Genomic DNA, 19,864 nt, shown 5'->3' with positions numbered 1-19,864 from the left:
TACTCTTCGACTTTAATGTTGATGGGGTCTGTTTTAAATGCCAGCCTTGGCTCAGTTGGAGTATTTGGTGCTGCGTAGTCAGAGATATTGTCATTCAAATAAGATGTTAATTCAAAGTTCTGTCTCCTGTCTCATCTTGATTTTAAAGATGTTATTCTGCCATTTGAAGGAGAGCAATGGAGTTCTCCGAGAGACCTAGCCAATATTTTCTGCTTGTATTTTAAAAATATAGAAATATTACTTTGGGAACGAAGTATAGTTCTGTTACAGAGACTATTTCTTGAGACCATTTTTAGATGAGTCTGTGTTACATTGGTGCCCCATTTGGTGCTTTTGATTGAAAACACATTTAGCTGGATGTAAAAGATGTGTTCACAATTTCGCTTCCATTCTCTCCCGTGCAGTGAGCCCACTCATAACTGCATCTTTTGCTGGTGGGTTGCACTGAGTGCTTATACACTACCTTCAGGTCAGGTATTACTGGACAATCAGTCATAGTACTGGCAGGTTAATCTGTTGGTTTACACAGGAGTTCTGAGATCAACTGAAATGCCTTTACTGCTGCCTTAGCAGGACTCCATGTTAGAGTCCAACAGGTTTATCTGGAAGTACATGCTCTCGGACGAAGGAGCTACGGTCTGAAAACTTGTACTTCCAGATAAACCTGTTAGATCATAACCTGGTGTTGTGTGATTTTTAACTTTGTCCACCACAGTCCAACACTGGCACCTACACATCAACAGTACTCAGTTACTAAAATGGAAGCTTTATAGAGTCAGAGATGTTCAGCACGGGAACAGACTCTTCGGTCCAACCCGTCCATGCCAATCAGATATCCCAACCCAATCTAGTCCCACCTGCCAGCACCCGGCCCATATCCCTCCAAACCCTTCCTATTCATATACCCATCCAGATGCTTTTTAAATGTTGCAATTGTACCAGCCTCCACCACTTCCTCTGGCAGTTCATTCCATACATGTACCACCCTCTGCGTGAAAATGCTGCCCTTCAAGTCTCTTTTATATCTTTCCCCTCTCACACTAAACCTATGCCCTCTAGTTCTGGACCCACCCACCCCAGGGGAAAGACTTTGTCAATTTACCCTATCCGTTCCCTTCATAATTTATTAAACCTCTAAAAGGTCATCCCTCAGCCTCCGCGCTCCAGGGAAAACAGCCCCAGCCTGTTCAGCCTCTCCTTAAAACTCAAATCCTCCAACCCTGGCAACATCCTTGTAAATCTTTTCTGAATCCTTTCAAGTTTCACAACATCTTTCCGATAGGAAGGAGACAGAAGTGCACGCAACATTCCAACAGTGACCTAACCAATATTCTGTACAGCCACAACATGACCTCCCAACTCCTGTACTCAATACTCTGACCGATAAAGGAAAGCATACCAAATGCCTTCACTATTCTATCTACCTGCGACTCCACTTTCAAGGAGCTATGAACCTGCACTCCAAGGTCTCTTTGTTCAACAACATTCCCCAGGACCTTACCATTTAGTGTATAAGTCCTGCTAAGATTTGCTTTCCCAAAATGCAGCACCTTGCATTTATCTGAATTAAACTCCATCTGTCGCTTTTCAGCCCATTGTCCCATCTGGTCCAGATCCTGTTGTAATCTGAGGTAACCTTTTTCGCTGTCCACTACGCCTCCAAATTTGGTGTCATCTGCAAACCTACTAACTATACCTCTTAAGCTCACATCCAAATTATTTATATAAATTACGAAAAGTCATTGACTTGTGGGGTTTAATACCACATTTGGTACATCAGATTTCAATGAAGGTTTTGGAGTCCACGATGGATCTGCATTACACTGTGTTCTGTATCATAGCAGAGCCCCAGTCCACTCGGTAATTTATGACATTGCTGTTTGTGAGACTTTATTTTCAAATTGGCTGCTTTATTTTGATACATTGTAACAGTGACTCCAAATCAAAAGTGCCTGGGATCTCCTGAAGTGGCATGAATTCATAGTAATAAATGTTCCTTGGTTAGTATGTGCACAAAGTCGATAAATCATTTTTGAGGATGTACTGATATAGTGTACTTTTTGAGTCCATTTTAATTTAATCATCCAAAGTAATTATTATTGTCAAAGGTTTAACTTAATGGTTTGTACACAAATGCCAATAAAAATCAGGCTTGATTTAATATGGAACCATTGAGCTTCCTACCCAAATATGACATACTACATGAAACAACATTTGAGTACGGCTTGTGGTTTGTGTTTTTTAACTAATTTACTAACATATATACAAATAGTTGGAATGATTTACTTACTTCATCGTTAGTAACAATGGAATAGGTGAAATTCTGTTCTCTAGCTTTAATTACCAATCCTTTACTAACACTAAACGTCAAAATGCTGCATTTTGTAGAATATTTTGTTGAATTCTGATGTTGAATTGCTTGCAGTTTTGCCCAAGATATTTGAAGTCGTATTGTTCAGAATTTTCATTGAATGCAATAATGACATGTCTTTTGGAGCACCTACCTTGTATTCTGCGTAGTAATGAAACAGTGAGAAGCTATGAATTGTGTTTTTGTTGTGATGCTGTGAAATATTTTGTCTTGTCATCAAATCAAGCTTTTTTTTCCAATTCCAGCCATTTCCCATCAAAAGTTTTCTAAATTCTCATTTTAAAATGCTGAAAAATGTTCTTAAACATTGCAAGCAATAAAGTAGAATTATTGGAAATAAAATAATTTGTTTAAATAAAACTAGTGGAAATAGAAGCAAAAATGAAAAGGAAATATTTCAAGATTTTATTGTCCTGAATGGTTAATGAAGTCAAGCATTGTGTAAAACGGTCTGCTAATTTAAGTATTTCAGCCTAATAAAGTATTGGAGGAAATCAGGACATTAGTTGTTTGAAAAAGCAGATAAGTCATTCAGATTCGACGATAGAACATGAGGTATTAACAATTTTGCCATCTTATCTATCCTTCATATTCAGTTTAGTGCCCAGTGCGTAATGATCACAGACCACAAGATTATGACTGAGTTTTGTAATTTTTTGTGTGAATTTGCAAATTTATGCAGCATATGATATAGAATTTGAGAAGCTGCAATGCAAGATTGTGCACATGTAGTTTATACAGGATGAAAATTTATTCTTAATACTACACCAAGCTAGTCTGAAAGGCCACATTAGATCTTGTGACATTTCTCCCTGATAGCCTTTTTATCAGTGTGGCTGTTGTGTTGATTAATTTCAAGTGCACTTGCCGAGTTAATGTGTGTGTTGAACATGTCAGAAATTGATAGAAAATTTTATTGCCCTAAAGTAACCTTTTGTCACACCCCAGAATCTGACAAAGATTATTTTGTCGAACAGAAGGTATGACAGGATAAATCTGTCTGAAAGCATTTGTTGAGCAGTTTGGTAAGTAGTCACTAGAAACTGTGAAAATTAACTAAGATAGCAAGTGGCACTTATGAATAATGTTTGATTCTAATGTGAGATGGTGTTCAGGTTTCTGGCAATTTCAATATTTAACAAAAATGCATATATTTGTGCTGTAGATTTATGTCTAACTTTGTATTTTTGTTTAAAGATTGTGTCAAGTTTCAAGACAACAACTTCTAGAGCGGTCTGTCAGCTGGTGAAAGAATACATAGGACACCGAGATGGGATTTGGGATGTCAGTGTTACACGCTTGCAGCCTGTGGTGCTGGGCACAGCATCAGCTGGTAAAATTTTATTATAGCATTTCAGTCTCTGCTTTCAAACTTTATTTTGTCATGACTATTTTTTCTACGGGGTAGCTTTTTAAATTAATTTTGTTGCAACATTATAGTATTTTACCATTCCCATATATTTAGCATTTTTTGAAGTTATTTTGTTAAACTTGGTATTTGAATCATGGTGTGGAATGCTGATCTTAATTCATTTGTGAAGACGAGCCTCTAATTTTACCAGAAACTGTCTGTATTCCTTAGATCACCTTTAAATGTGGGTGCTCATATTGTCTCCCGTAAGGTGGCTATGAAATTTATTGAAATTAAGAAAAATCTTTCTCTTGAAGATGTATCTTACAAAGTCATATGAGTAGATTTTTTTGTAATGCATTTAGCATTGCCCAGTGAAATGTTTTCTCAGATGTTTCCCAGGCTTTATGCTTAGAAATATGAAAACTTCAGTCAGGTAAATAACTCAGTTCTTCATTTAAAGACTGAATCTCTTGGTCTTGTATTTGCACTTGGGTATTTGTCAGCTTTGAATGATATACTTGTGTGTAGGTGCAAAAGTAAAAGCTGTTTATAAATAGATTAAGATTAGAACACAAACTATCTTGTATGTTGAGGTGGTATTGTGGACTTGGTTCTTAAGTTGTTACTTAATTTTTACTTTGTGTTTGCCTTCATAAAAGAAAGAGCCAGTGTAAAAGATGATAAGGTCAAAGCATGAATGAGATTAACTTTGTTAATCTTTCTCAGGCTGCTAAGAGAACCAGAGGTTCTGACCATCATTCTCCAATCCTCTCTGGTTATTGGGATGGTGTTGGAAGACTGCTAACGTTGTACTCATAACAAAAAAGGAGGAAATGATGTATTCTAATCTAGGAAGTCAGTTAGTGAAGATTAGAACTGTAGCCAATTTTTGCACACTTTTATGGTTTTTTTTATTTACGGCGATACCATTAGAAACATGCTGTTGTTGACATTCTCTTAATTTGTGACTGATGTCTACTCAGGGTTGCAAGTTTCTGTCACGGGTCATGGTGTGCCCAAACAGGCTGACTCTTGAACTATAGATATTATGCCACGCGGAGCAGAATGTTCCACAAGCAGTGGGATATAGAGTGCAGCATTTATTTTCTTTTCGTCTCTGCTGCTGCTCTACCCTATCGCTAAGACAATTGTGAGTCAAGAGAGTGATGCAGCTTGGTAGATGTTGCCATTTTGAATGATTGGTAGCAAATGTATTCCAGTCACTAATTTCAATGCTGTTGCACTTCAAAGCTTCACTGTGTCTTTGAAGCCTTTTCTTTGTCCTCCCCTGGAAGACTGACCCTTTGAGTGTTAAAAAACCAAACTTAGTGAGCATGATATATTTAACCATCCAAGAGCAACATCCTGTCCATTGTTTACCTTAGTGTCTGTGGAATTGGCTTCAAATAGGAAGCCTTTGTTCAGTGGTCTTCCCATTGAATCCAGAGGGTACGACATCAGCATTGCTAATGGGATTTCTCTTGAGCTTTTATATGTCACCGAGACAGTTCAGGTTTCGCTGCATGTCAGGAGCAAGATGATGACATCTGTTCTATACACTAGCACTTTTCTAGTGAGAGGTCTCTGTTGTCTACCATTCATTGGCATAGTTTGTAGACTGTTGAGCTAATGCACTTACTCCATGTTGGGCTTCCTTGTCAATGGTGATCTTTTGAGAAATATGGCTACCCAGATTTAGGAAATATGGCTACCCAGATGTAACATTTTTCAGAGTGTGTCCTTCAGCATGTATGGAAGATATTTGACTGATTAGATGTGGATTGATGTCCAAGTTTTGTTTTGGCAATTTCAATACCTGGCTAAGTTTTTTGTACGAGGAATTAGAAAGATCAAAGGTGGCTTGAAAACCTGTTGCAGAGTGGACAAAGGCACTTGAGTCATCTGTCCAGTGTCAATCGTATACATTTCTGGCACTCAGTTTAATTTGGGCATAGAGGTTACTGAGATTAGAGTTCGCTATCTCGAAAGTATTTAATAGTGGCACCAGAGAGCCACAAGGTGGATAGCAAAGTAAGAAAAGTTGTTGCAGTCCTACCAAGCCTTAGGCTGTTCTCTTGTTATAAAGAGACACTGGTGGTGGTTTAACTACAGGGTCACCATGCCTCAGGCAAGGGAAGAAATTGAGGAGGGTCTTTTATGGGAACCTCAGCTGGTGAGGAAATCAAACATACACTATTGCTATCACACTGCATTGCAAACCAGCCATCCAGCCAACTGAGCTAAATAACTCCCTTGCTGAGGTCGATAGGCACTATCAAATCAATTGTAAGTAGTATGTGACTATCTCTTCACCTTATTTGACTCTGGTTCAGATTTTGAAGCTGTTTGTTTCAGATCTCCCACTCAAGACAGTTGTTGCCATATCATCATGGTGAAGTTGCAGGATTATGAAGTCTCTTGGTCATCCAGATTTTTGGAGCATAATCCAAACAATTGTTTAGCTTTACTGATTCAAATGTTCTGATCAGGTCCATGCAAGAAGAGTTCCTGGCATTGTTAGTGAAATATTTGTTGGTCTTGTCTGGCAACAAAATTCCTGCCCAAGGTATTTCTGGTAGGTCTGAAGCCATCCTTTGTTGTTTGTTGTTCATTTATGGGATGTGAGCATTGCTGGCTAGGCCATCATTTATTGACAGTCCCTAATTCCCGTCAGAAAATGGTTGTGAGTTTCCTTCTTGAGCTGCTGAAGTCCATGTGATGTAGATACACCAATAGTTCTGTTAGGGAAGGAATTCCAGGATCTTGACTCAGTATCACTGATAAATGGTGGTGTGGTTCCAATTCTGAATATTATGTGGCTTAGAGAGGAACTTGTACATCATTATGTTCTCATGTATCTGCTGCTTTTAAATTTCTAGGTCATGGAGATCGGAGGTTTGGAATGTGTGGAAAGCATCTGGTCAATTGTTGAAGTATATGGCACGCACTGTTGCCATTATGTGGTGGAATAATGAATGCTGAATGTGTTAGATGGGGTGCCAATCAAGTGGACTGCTTTGTCATGGATGGTGTCGAGCTTCTTGAATGTTGTTGAAATTTCATTCGTCCAGGCAAGTGGGAAGTATTCCATCACACTCCTGAGTTGTACTGTGTAGATAGGCTTTGAAGAATCAGGAGGTGAGATACCCTCTGTGGAATCCCCAGCCTCTAACCTAATCTTATAAGTATACTATTGACATAGCTGGTCTATTTCAGTTTCTGGTCAATGGTGGAATCTCCCAGTAAGGTTCAGAATGACAGATTCAGTGGTGATACTGCCATTGAATGTCAAGTGGCAATAGTTTGATTATCTTTTGATGGAGATGGTTCTTGCCTGGCACTTCTTTGGCATGGATATTACTTTCCACTTATCAGTTCAATTATAAATGTTGTCTAGTGTTTGGATATGAGCTACTCAATATCTGAGCAGTAACAAATGGTACTGAGCAGTTCACTGATAATTGCACTTTGCCATATCTGACCTTATGATGGAGGGAAGTCATTAATGAAGCAGCTGAAGGTGTTTGAGTCTAGAACACTACCTGAGGAACTCCTGCAGACGTACCTTGGGGCTGAGATGATTGAGCTTCAACAATTATGTTCATTTTTCTTTGTACCAGGTATGTTTCCAAACAGCAGAGAGTTGCAATTGACTCCGTTTTTTGCTGGAGTTCTTTGAACTGAAATTGATCAAATGCCACGTTGATAATGCTGTGGGCAGTCATTCTCACCTGACCACTCAAGTTCATCTCATTCATCCACATTTGAACCAAGTCTGTAATGAGTTCAGGAGCTGAGTGGGCCTGGTGGAATTCAAATTGAGAATTAGTGAACTGTTTATTATTGAATAGGTGCCACTGAGAACACTTGTGATGGTGTCTTCCATCACGCTGCTGATAATGAAGGGTAGACTAATGAGAGCAGTGTTTTCAAAAAATAAAAGTTGTGTTCTTAGTTTTCATTCCTTCTAACATTCAAATAGAGGATGGGCTAGGGTACAACAAGCATCTGACATCATGAGTGGCTGTTTCATGGTCATTAGCCAAGACATCTCAGACAATTGATTGATACAGAGTAAGTTACCCAGAGTCCCATGTGCTCTGAGGCAGAAGGAGGGCCTCATCAAACAGTCCTAGTATGCAGCAATCACACCAGTCATTACTCATTATGTGGTCCTCATTGGGCGGTTCTCACACAGAAGATGAACCAGAAGAGGAGGAGGAAAACCCAGTTCAGCTAGATATCAGAATGCTGCTTTCACATCTTTAACAAGACTGACATTCTGTCCCAACAGGCTTTTTGCCTTCTGGTATCAGTGAGCCAACCCAATTGTCATGGTTGCATGCTTTCCTTTGTCTAAGTAGCTAATGTTTCACAGCTAAGGTGCTGCTTGACAAATTGAATAAACTATCAGAAGATTGCTACAAATCTTTGATTGCCTATATAGGTAATTGGCATCATCCCCCCCTCCCCGCCCCCCCAACAAGCCAACAAACTATCAGGAGTAGCAGCACAGTTATTTTTCCTACCAAACCCATAGAAAGAGTATAACAAATAATAGATTTTCAATACTGCGAGCAGTTGTTGTGTTCATTTTTGTTATATCCAGTTGAATAGGCCATATTAAGCATTGTTTTCAGTGAATCAGCCCTGTTTATGAATGGTGCTTGAGTTCAACGGTTGACTTCATGTGATCACCCTGTTGTGGAATTGATTTGGATATGTGAAGGTTTTCCAAATTGGCTGTGCAGTTGTAATTTCTGTCTTTGAGTTGGGTTCTTTTTGTCGCTAAGACATTGATTTCACTGTCCTGGAATTTGGGCCTCACAATGCCCTGGTGCTAGTTGGATATTCACCACTGATTGAACAAGTTTATTATCTGTCCAGCAAATATCAATAAAATACAGATACTGACGTCACTTACTAATTTGACTGAAACAGTGCCATAATCCAGGAGGTGCTAGTGCTTTGATCTATAATACTTCCCTGGGGTTTTGTATTTGTCCATCTGGCAGGGGGATATATTTGTTATCATGGGACCATGTTTTATATTCTGGTTGTACCAGAAAAGGGATACCAGTTTGATTAGCTTTTCCCCACCTTGGTTATTTGCAATAATCCTACTCTAGACCTCCGAGTCGTTGCCAACCCTGGCATTAAAGTGTCCAAGATAGATGATCTTTTCTTCTTATGGGATGGTAGTGCAAGCTTCAATTCAGAATAGAATTTCTCTTCAACTTTTGATCCTGATAGGTACTGATGACAACAGCAAATCCCTACAGTGTGGATGCAGGCTATTTGGACCATCGAGGCCACCTCAGTCCTTCAAAGAATATCCCACCCACACCTATCCCCCTACTGTATCCCTGTAACCCTGTATTTCCCATGGATAATCCACCTAGCCTGGACACTATGTGGCAATTTAGCATGGTCGATCCACCTAACCTGCAAATCTTTGAACAGTAAGAGGAAACTCGAACACTAGCAGGAAACCCACGTAGACATGGGGAGAATGTCTGTGTGGAGTTTGCACAATCTCCCGAGGGAGGAATTGAAAAAGAGTACCTGGCACAGTGAGGCAGCAGTCCTAGCCACGGTGGTTCGAGTCTGCAGTTAAAGTATCATGAGTCTATTTCACTTATACATTGAAAGCTCTAGCAGACCATCAGAGAGAGATCCTGTTTTGACAGATGAAACCCATCTTGTTGACACAAGAGTTGCTAGCGACCTTTCCTTATCACCTTTGTCCCTTCAGCTACCCCTTCCCACGAAGACATGTTTTCTCTGAGAGCGACAGTGTCAGTTTAGAGTCTTGATAGCTCATGATTGCAGGGCATCTTCGTGGGCAGTCGCTCCTGAGATTGCTCATGAGTGTTTTAGCATTTCAAATTGAAATATTTAAAACTTTCTTTGTTTGATCAGATAGATGGTGATCGTGTAGGGTGTGGGTCCCCAGCCAGGGGAAAGTGGACAGTCTATAGTGACGGCCTCTTTTCTCACTCCCTCCCTATTTGAGGTCAGTAGAGGGTGTCCTGAAGAGGACTGCTCAATTTCAAAAGCTGCTGCCAAAAGACATTTCTGACCCAATATAGATGTCGAGTGGCATTCATACAACCACTGAATGCGTGCACATTCAGGACTAGGAGCTCCCATGAACACAGACCTGTCTTGTCATCAATTTTCCCTCGCCATGGGATTTGGAATGGATCCTACCAGGAGACCGTGTATGAGTTAGCATGGGGATGTTGAGGTATCATCATTGTCCAAATGATTTTGATGGGTTAGCAGTCAGATTTCAGTGACCTGTCAAAGTATATCAGAGCTGAAAATGTGTTGCTGGAAAAGCGCAGCAGGTCAGGCAGCATCCAGGGAACAGGAGAATCGATGTTTCGGGCATAAGCCCTTCTTCTGTCAAAGTATATCAGTCTGGACTGTCCTTGTGCAACAGCCATCTTCCACCTTTGCAGTTGGTGAGATGCACAATCCTCCTTTGCCTGTACTGTCAATGAGAACTTATTGGACTTGTTGCCATGAGTGCTCCTACTAAGAGCAAGGAACTCCCGAACATAGCGCTCAAGTGATTATCAGAGCACAGCAACTTCAACATATCAACATGCTGATCCACTTATATAAGCATTTCTTTCACAATGCCGTATCCAGAAAACAAGTTTCCATCTGCTCTTTTTCATAGGAATCTCCAGTTAATAGCAACATTTGTCTGTAGGTAAATACAATTAATAACTTAGACAGTGATAACCTCGAGTGGGTGATTTATTCGAAAAAAATCTGAAGGACAGTAAAGATTACATCTAGAAATATATGAACTAATCAAGGTCAGTCAGCCTGGATTGTTGAGGAAAGGTCATGACTGACTAAATTGATTGAATGTTTTCAGGTATTACCAAGGAGGGTCACTGCATTCGATAGTCTGCATGGATTTTCACAAAACCTCTGACAATTTCCTAAAACCAGACTCGTAAGAAAGCTCAGGGCCCATTGGAATCAAAAGATCAATGTCACTTTGGATCCAAAATTGACTGAGTAGAAACAAGCAAAGGTTGATGGTTTGCTGAAGATCTTTTGTGACTGGAATGTATGGTTAAGAAGTTTGCAGATAGTATAAGAATTGATTTTTTGCGTGATTAATGAGGAAGAAAGCTGTAGACTGCAGGAAGACATCAATGAAATAGTCAGGTGGAAGGAAAGGTGACAAATTGAATTAATTCTCGAGAATTGGCATAGTGGTTAGCACTGCTGCCTCACAGCATCAGAGACCCGGGTTCGATTCCAGCCTCGGGCGACTGTCTGTGTGGAGTTTGCACATTCTCCCCGTGTCTGCGTGGGTTTCCTCCGGGTGCTCCGATTTCTTCCCACAATCCAAAAATGTGCAGGTTAGGTGAATTGGCCATGCTAAATTGCCCGTAGTGTTAGGTGAAAGGGGTAAATGTAGAGGAATGGGTCTGGGTGGGTTGTGCTTTGGTGGGTCAGTGTGGACTTGTTGGGCCAAAGGGCCTGTTTCCACACTGTAAATAATCTAATCTAATCTAATCTAATTGTGAGAGCAAATAAGAAAAAGGAGCACACACAAATACAGAGAAATGAGGGAGCTAGAGCTTGCATGTTTACAGGTCGATGAAGGTGACAGGATGGATAAATAAGGTTGTGCAGAGAGCATAGGAAATACTTCCTTTTTTAGACATAACATGGAACATGATAATATGGTGATTATGCTGGAATTATCTAAAATTCTAGTTGGATTACAATTTTACTAATGCGTGCAGTTGTGGTTTTGGAAGAATGTAATATTACCAGTTGGAGCATAGGTAATTTATATGAATATTGACTGAATTGAGAATTTTAAATGAGAAAATTTTGGATTGGAAAGATTGCTGAATCTTAACTTAAAAATTGTTAGCCTTTATCGCTCAGAGAAGGAAGACAAAATGGCCCAACGGAGGGTCCTTAAAATGAACCTTGAGGGACAGCTGGTAAGTTAGAGAGTGATTTTCTCTGACAGAGAACATTCACCAAACTTTTTAGATTTGGATGAGTGCAGTTGGGACAATGTGTGCAATCTAGAAGAACACAAGGAATAGGAGCAGTAGGAGATAATATGGTCTGTCAAGCCTGATCTGCCATTAAATAAGATGATTACTTTCCTGCTGTACGTATCCCTTGATTTCCTGAAAGACAAAAAAAATCTGCCTGTCCAATGTTAAACTTTTTCAACAATGAAACATCTGCAGCCAAAGTCATACTGGACTTGACTTATTAACTCTGTTCCTCTCTTCACAGATACTGGGAGATATGCTGATTTTCTCCAGCATTTTCTGCTTTTATTTCAGATTTCCAGCATCTGTATAGTTTGCTTTCGATTAAGCATCCACAGCTTGCGTGGTGAGAGAGTTTCAAAGATTCACAACCTTCTGAGTGAAGAAATTTCTCTTCATTTCTGACTAAACTAATTGATCACATGACTCCTACTGAGAATGCAAACAAGTGGTTGTAGATTCCTCAGTGACACAATTAAAACAGACTGGAGTTGCATGAGTACCAGTCAGTCAGCTGACAATAAGACCTACAAACAAAAGGCAGTATTTGATCTTGTTACAAGTTGCATTTCATGCCATTGTCAACGTTTGATGCAAAATGGCAGATATCCAAAAAAACAGAATTTTGCTAATTTGACTTATTAAATATTATACACTTTTGAGAGATGTGGCAGTTTTCAACATTTTTGTTTTGTTTACTCAAACTTTATTTTGAAATAAGACTATGTTTTTCCTTTCCAAAATACTGCCCTAACATTTTTTGATTTTCTTTGAGTGAATACTGTTTAAATAGTAAAGGAAAAGCACTAATCTGATTTGATTTGATTTGTTGTAGTCACATGTACCTAAGTACGGTGAAAAGTTTTGTTTTGTGAGCAGTACAGACAGATCATGGCAAACGAGGACAAACAGATCATAAGGTGCTTAGACAGAGTGAGGCATACAATCTGGGTTATCATGTGAGAGGAAACTTTTATTATGTTCCTAACTAATCCTTGTCCAAGTCTGGTGTACTTCTTTGCACAGCATGTATTGTGGAAAAATGAAAGAGATTCAAACTTTAGAAGTCATAGATATATTTTACATTTTGGGATAAACAGTTGTTCATCTTTCAGTTCTGAAGTGAATAAAGCATATGTTCCACTTAGATAGTATCACATGGAGTGACATTTTTCTATGTGTATTCATAAACACCTTTCTCTTGATACTCACTGCTTAAAAATGTTTGTTTCCAAACTCATCTTGTTTATCACTTGTTAGTTGCTTTATGCATTATATATTCATATGCCTATATTTGAAACCCTTTTTGTATGTATTTTGGTTCATAAATGTTACTGCTGCCTTTATTCACATTGATGCTTATATTGTAACCTTTATTAGCTTGTCTTTAAGAGCAAAGCAATTGCTTAGATTTGTATGAACTCAGTTGTTGTCCCAAAAGAAACACTGTTTATCTTTCCAAAAGAACCCTCATCTAAGACTGCTACTTTTCTTTACAGATCACAGTGCTATGTTGTGGAGCATTGAGACAGGGAAGTGTCTCTTGAAATACACTGGCCATGCAGGGTCAGGTGAGGTCATATTTGTATGAGGTTTCGTAAAATAAATCTTAGTTGTTTTGTTTTCTAATTTATATGGGTGGGGATCTAACTGTTTATCTATGAGGTGAAAAATAAGTACATTGATCTGAAATACTTTTGCACTTAAAAGTAGGATAATTGGGATTAATTTAAATAGGCATACAAAATAAATCATTGTGAACTGGCAGCTCATTTTGTTCATCTATGTCAACAGAAGAAAAAAAAATCAAACTCACTGTAAGGTAGGCTGCCATTAATCATTGCCCAGTTTATGCTACAGCTCAGACCAATTTCATGACCAATATCTTTGTAAATGATTTGTGACGGATGTGGTGGCATTTCACCAATGCTGAACTAGTTTAGATTGAAATAATTTTCATGCAGTTAAGTTCTAAATGTCAAAGTCAAGAAATAAATGCATGGTCTATGAAACCAAGTTTTGGACAGCAAAGCCTGCATGCTGTGCTCTGGCATATTGGGTCTGATTTTTATGCCCACAGTTCCTTGCATTGAGCTCCCGATCTTAACTGCTAGGAAACACTTGCCCACTCAGACAAAAAGATCAAAAGCAGATTCCTTCCTGAGCTGTTTGGGTTTGAACAATAGTGGTAAACTGAAAAATGGGTTGCCTCATTGTCTTTAGTTACACATGCTGTGGGGAGCAAAGGAAGGAAATGGGGAAAAAAATTACACAGAGTAATGCAATCCCCTTACATAAAATGATAGCTACTGCAGATTAGGAGCTTTAAAAAAATTAATTGTATTTTTTTTTCCTTTTCCCTCCTTTAGTGAATTCAATCAAATTCCATCCATCAGAACAGGTAGCTCTCACAGGTACAGTATGCAGAATTATATTTATTATGTTGTGCAGCATTAAGTTTCATAGTTACTTTAAATGCTATAACGTGGACATAGCACTATGAATCATCAGATTATTGAACAGCTGCAGCGTTAACAAGGCTAACTATCAGCACCCAGGGGTTACCATTGACCAGAAGCTGAACTGGACCAGCCAAAGAAACAATGTGGTGACAAGAGCAGATCAGAGGCTAGGAATTCTGCAGCAAGTAACTCTCCTCCTCTTTCCACAATGGCTGTCCACAATCTACAAAGCACAAGTCATAAGTGTAATGGACTGTTGGCTCTCTGAATAAACATTTACTGAATGCCCTTCTCTTGCATTTCATCTATTCATCTAATGCCCTCTTCAAGGCCTCAGTTGAATCTGCCTCCTTCACACCTCCAGGAAGTGCATTCCAGACCATAATTAATTGTTTGTGAACATTTTCGTTTCTCATCACATTTCCTTCTTTTTCAAATTACTTTCTATCTGTTTTCTCATTCTTGATCCTTTTAGACAGAACCATTCCTCCATGACTACTCGGTCCACCTTATTATTAAAAATCCATTTCCCTTCTAAGAAAAACAGCTCTCATTTCTCAAATGCCTAATCATAGCTGAAGTTTCTCATCCCCGGAATCATTTTCATCTATACCTTTAGCATTCTTTCAAATCCTTTCGGTAAAGCAGTTTAGTATAGAGTGTAACTCCATTTTCTCTCTGCTGACATGTGTCACATTACACTTCTCCACATTGAACTTCATCTGCCACTTATCTTCCCATTCCTTCAACTGAGCAACGTCTTTTTCTAGCCTTAGCTTATTATCCGGACAGGGCAAAATCATTTCACATCAATTTTGTATGCTTTTCACAAGCAACATTTATCAAACTCCTTTTGGAAGTCCCATGCTCACCGCATCAACAGTATTACTCTCTCAACTCTCACTGTTACTTGTCTAAAAAAGACACTATCAACTTTCCTTAAACACGATTTTCTCTTATGTCCACACTGGCTGCCCCTAATAACCAATACTTTTACATGTGACTCCTAATGCTGTCTTGAATTATTGTTTCAAGAGATCTGCCTGCTGATGAAGTTAAACTGATTGGTTGGTCTGAAGTTGCCTGGCTGACATCCTCTCAAACCTTTAAGGGTATAACATGGCAGTTCTCCAGTCCTGTAGCACCAACCCTAAATCTAGGGATTATTTCCATCCCTGTGCAATTTTAACACTCAGCGCTTTCAATAACCTTGGTTGCATCACAACCAGTCCCAGAGCCTTAACAATTTCAAGTACCGGAGCCTATCAAATACTTTCTCATTATCAATTTTAAACCCTTCTAAAGATGGACTTTCCTTCTCTGTCACTATCACTTTAGACACCATTTTGCAAATTATTAATTCACTACTTCAGTCATGCCCATGTCTCTTTTTTTGGTCCTTAATCAGGCCTATTCTTTTTACCTTATCCTTTTAGTTTATGTGCCACTGGAAGACTTTGGGAGTGCCTTTATGTTAACTGCTAGTCTTTTTTCATTGTCCCTGTTTGCCACTCTAATTTTCTTTTTCACCTCCCTTCTATGTTTCAACGATAGAACAGCTGAGATTAGAAGAAGTGCAGACTGATATTTGGGCATTTTTGAGACCTTGGCTGGTAAAATAAGTTCAACATGAATCTTTTACCTCCAATCCAAATAATATTTGATAGGATAAGATTCCATTTCTGTTGGTTGTTCATGTCTTCCCTGACATGAATTTGGGAAGTCAAGTCTCTGGGCGGTGTCAACTTGCATCATAAAATGTATATCCAGTCAAGGCTGACTTGGAGCTTCGGAGGCTGAGGGGTGACCTTACAGCGGTTAATAAAATCATGAAAGGCATGGACAATGTCTTTTTCCTGGGGTGGGGGAGTCGAGAACCAGAAGGCATAGGTTTAGGGTGAGAGAGGAAGATTTAAAGGGATCTAAGGGGCAACTTTGTCACGCAGAGGGTAGTGCATGTATGTACTGAGCTGCCAGAGAAAGTGGTAGAGGCTGGTACAATTATAACATTTAAAAGGCATCTGAATGGGTCTATGAATAGGAAGGGTTCAGAGGGATATGGGCCAAGTGCTGGCAAATGGGACTAGAATAGGTTAGGATAGCTGGTCAACATAGATGAGTTGGATGGAAGGGTCTGTTTCCATGCTGTACATCTTTATGATGCTATGCTGCACAGTGGCTCATTGATTAGCACTGCTGCCTCACAGTGCCACGGACCTGGGTTTGATTCCAGCATTGGGTGACTGTGTGGAGTTTGCATGTTCTCCCTATGACTCCCTCAGTCCAAAGATATGCAGGTTAGGTGGCCATGCTCAATTGCCCCATAGTGACCAGGATGTGCAGGATAAGTGTATTAGCCATGGTAAGTACAGGGATGGGTGGGCACTAAGTCTGGATGGGCTGTTCTTTGGAGCATTGGTGCAGACTTGATTGGCTGAATGACCTGTTTCCTCACTGTAGGGATTCTATAATTCAGAAGGATAACTGTTATAGAGTCATAGAGATGTACAGCATGGAAACAGACCCTTCGGTCCAACCCGTCCATGCCGACCAGATATCCCAACCCAATCTAGTCTCACCTGCCAGCACCCAGCCCATATCCCTTGAAAACCCTTCCTATTCATATACCCATCCAAATGCCTCTTAAATGTTGTCATCGTACCAGCCTCCACCACTTCCTCTGGCAGCTCATTCCATACATGTACCACCCTCTGCGTGAAAAAGTTGCCCCTTAGGTCTCTTTTATATCTTTCCCCTCTCTCCCTAACCTTTGCCCTCCAGTTCTAGACTCCCCGAACCCAGGGAAAAGACTTTGTCTATTTATCCTATCCATGCCTATCGTAATTTTGTAAACTTCTATAAGGTCACCCCTCAGCCTCCGAGCTCCAGGGAAAACAGCCCCAGCCTGTTCAGCCTCTCCCTACAGCTCAAATCCTCCAATCCTGGCAACTTCCTTGTAAATCTTTTCTGAACCCTTTCAAGTTTCACAACATCTCTCCGATGATAGGAGACCAGAATTGCAAGCAATATTCCAACAGTGGCCTAACCAATGTCCTCTACAGCCGCAACATGACCTCCCAACTCTTGTACTCAATACTCTGACCAATAAAAGAAAGCATACCAAGCACCATCTTCACTATCCTGTCTACCTGCGACTCCACTTTCAAGGAGCTGTGAACCTGCACTCCAAGGTCTCTTTGTTCAGCAACATTCCCCAGGACCTTACCTTTAAGTGTATAAGTCCTGCTAAGATTTGATTTCCCAAATTGCAGCACCTCGCATTTATCTGAACTAAACTCCGTCTACTACTTCTCAGCCCATTGGCCCATCTGGTCAAGATCCTGTTGTAATCTGAGGTAACCCTCTTCGCTGTCCACTACACCTCCAATTTTGGTGTCACCTGCAAGCTTACTAACTGTACCTCTTATGCTCGCATCCAAATCATTTATGTAAATGACAAAAAGTAGAGGACCCAGCACCGATCCCTGTGGCACTCCACTGGTCACAGACCTCCAGTCTGAAAAACAGCCCTCCACCACACCCTCTGTCTTCTACCTTTCAGCCAGTTCTGTATCCAAATGGCTAGTTCTCCCTGTATTCAGTGAGATCTAACCTTGCTAATCAGTCTCCCATGGGTAGCTTTGTCAAACGCCTTACTGAAGTCCATGTAGATCACATTTGCCCTCATCAATCCTCTTTGTAACTTCCTCAAAAAACTCAATTAAGTTTGTGAGACATGATTTGCCCTGCACAAAGCCATGTTGACTATCCCTAATCAGTTATTGCCTTTCCAAACACATGTACATCCTGTCCCTCAGGATTCCCTCCCTTGCATTGAAATAAATGCACTTTAATGTATTAGTCCTACCTTGTGGGAAATGAATGTGTACACTTTTTAGGGCTTACCATTTAGAACATTTAAGGGTTTTTCAAAATGGGTATTTTTTTTAAATTTAGTTTTACAGATTATGCCAAAAGAGGGAGACATAACATTGGGGGAAGAACCAGATTCAAAAAACTTGCGAATTTTTTGTTTTGCTTTTACATGGAGAAGGCTTTGCACCAAAGAGAATGAACCAAAAGAGGGAGCTCTTGATCTGCTTATTAAAATTCTTAATTTCAGTTTAGACTTTCTCTGAAATGCAGTGCAACAAAATCAAACGCTCTAAAAATGCATTGTACTTGTGTTCCAGCCACATTGTTAATTATTTTATATGAATCCTACATAGTGTTGTGCGTAATGCAAAGTTTGCAGGGAAGTTATCATTAAGACCGTATGAATTGGTGATTAAATTTCCAACATTGACTTCGGAAAGAAATGACACTTTTGACAACTGGCAGTGTGGGTACAAGTGGTGTTAAATTTATCCTTTACTTTGGAAAGTTGACGATTATTAGCATTATTTTCCTAGCAAATGCAAGTTTTGTTGAAAATAATAAACATTTTAGATATCCTGACAACTTGTTTTCATCAGAAAAATCATGATTTGTTTGCTGCTTTTGATTGGTTTTAAATTGGATGAATATATTAAAATTCTTTGAGTTGAAGGAATTGGGAATGCTGCATTGTTGCTACATTGCTCAGAAGAAGTTGAAAAGTATAATTTAGTAAAGGTTTAATGTGAAAGTTTTTGTTTATTTCTCATGTGAAATGATGATTTTGTATTTCTCTGTGGACAGTTTAATATGGCCACAATGGCACCATATAGATGTATTTCTTAGACTATTTTTATTTGTACTTGAAGCATCTGGAGATCAGACGGCGCATATCTGGCGATACATAGTGCAACTGCCCACTCCACAGCCTGTAATTGATTCAAACGTGAGTAACTTTGTCATTTGTGAAGCTAAAACTAGTATAATTTGTGTATCATTATAAGTTAATACAAACCTTTTGTAATCTCTTCCCCATTTTATGGAGATCCAAATGATTGAGTGCAAGGAACCTTTTGCCATCTGCCATTTTTTCTGTGTTAACCCTCAAGGACCTTTGTTAAAATCAAGGTCATTGTCATGTGATAAATCTTATTACCTTGTTTGGAATATGGTGAGCAAGAAATAGATAATATGCAGAAAGCACAGAGGTAGGGAATGCATTAATTGTAATTTTCCAAAAATCCTTAGATTCTGCATAAGTACCACAGGATTGGAAAACTGTCAATATGACAGTTACATGTGACAATACACCTGTATTCAAAAAGGGGGGAGGGAAAAAGTGGGTAACTATAGGCAGCCTAACATGTATCATTGGGAAAATATTGGAATCAATTATTAAGGGTTAATAGAACATTTGGAATATCATAATCTAATCAAGCAATTTCAGCATGACTCCATGAAAAAGAAATTGCGTCTGACGAATTTGGTAGAGTTCTTTTGAGGAAATCTTAACCAGAGCAGATAGAGGGCTATCAATTAATATACTGTATTTGGAATTCCAGAGGGCGTTCAACAAGGTACCTCTCAAAAAAGGCATCTCATCAGATCCCACGATGGTGGAGGTAGTATATTAGCATATTAGAGAATTGGCACATGAGCAGAAAATCGTGAGTGCAAATAACCTTTTTTCAAGTTGGCGACCTGTGACCAGTGGGGTTCCACAGGGCTCAGTGCTGAGAATGCAACTGTT

General features: G+C 39.5%; 1 protein-coding gene across 3 annotated transcripts in view; it reads left to right on the top strand.

Moving 5' to 3' along the window:
• Positions 1-19,864, top strand: part of wdr37 (WD repeat domain 37) — a 145,651-nt gene that overhangs the window by 69,517 nt on the left and 56,270 nt on the right. For all 3 annotated transcript variants that reach the window (XM_043690670.2, XM_043690669.2, XM_087987541.1), the window contains 4 exons: positions 3,569-3,704; positions 13,276-13,347; positions 14,146-14,190; positions 18,984-19,060. In XM_043690670.2, coding sequence (XP_043546605.1) covers positions 3,569-3,704; positions 13,276-13,347; positions 14,146-14,190; positions 18,984-19,060 — 330 coding nt within the window. The remainder of the gene's footprint in view (positions 1-3,568; positions 3,705-13,275; positions 13,348-14,145; positions 14,191-18,983; positions 19,061-19,864) is intronic.

Source organism: Chiloscyllium plagiosum, unplaced genomic scaffold, assembly GCF_037043375.1.
Source record: "Chiloscyllium plagiosum isolate Xiang-an unplaced genomic scaffold, Cpla_swu_hap1 HiC_scaffold_5, whole genome shotgun sequence".
NCBI classification, from domain to species: Eukaryota; Metazoa; Chordata; class Chondrichthyes; order Orectolobiformes; family Hemiscylliidae; genus Chiloscyllium; species Chiloscyllium plagiosum.
This window is presented reverse-complemented; position numbering and strand designations above follow the sequence as displayed.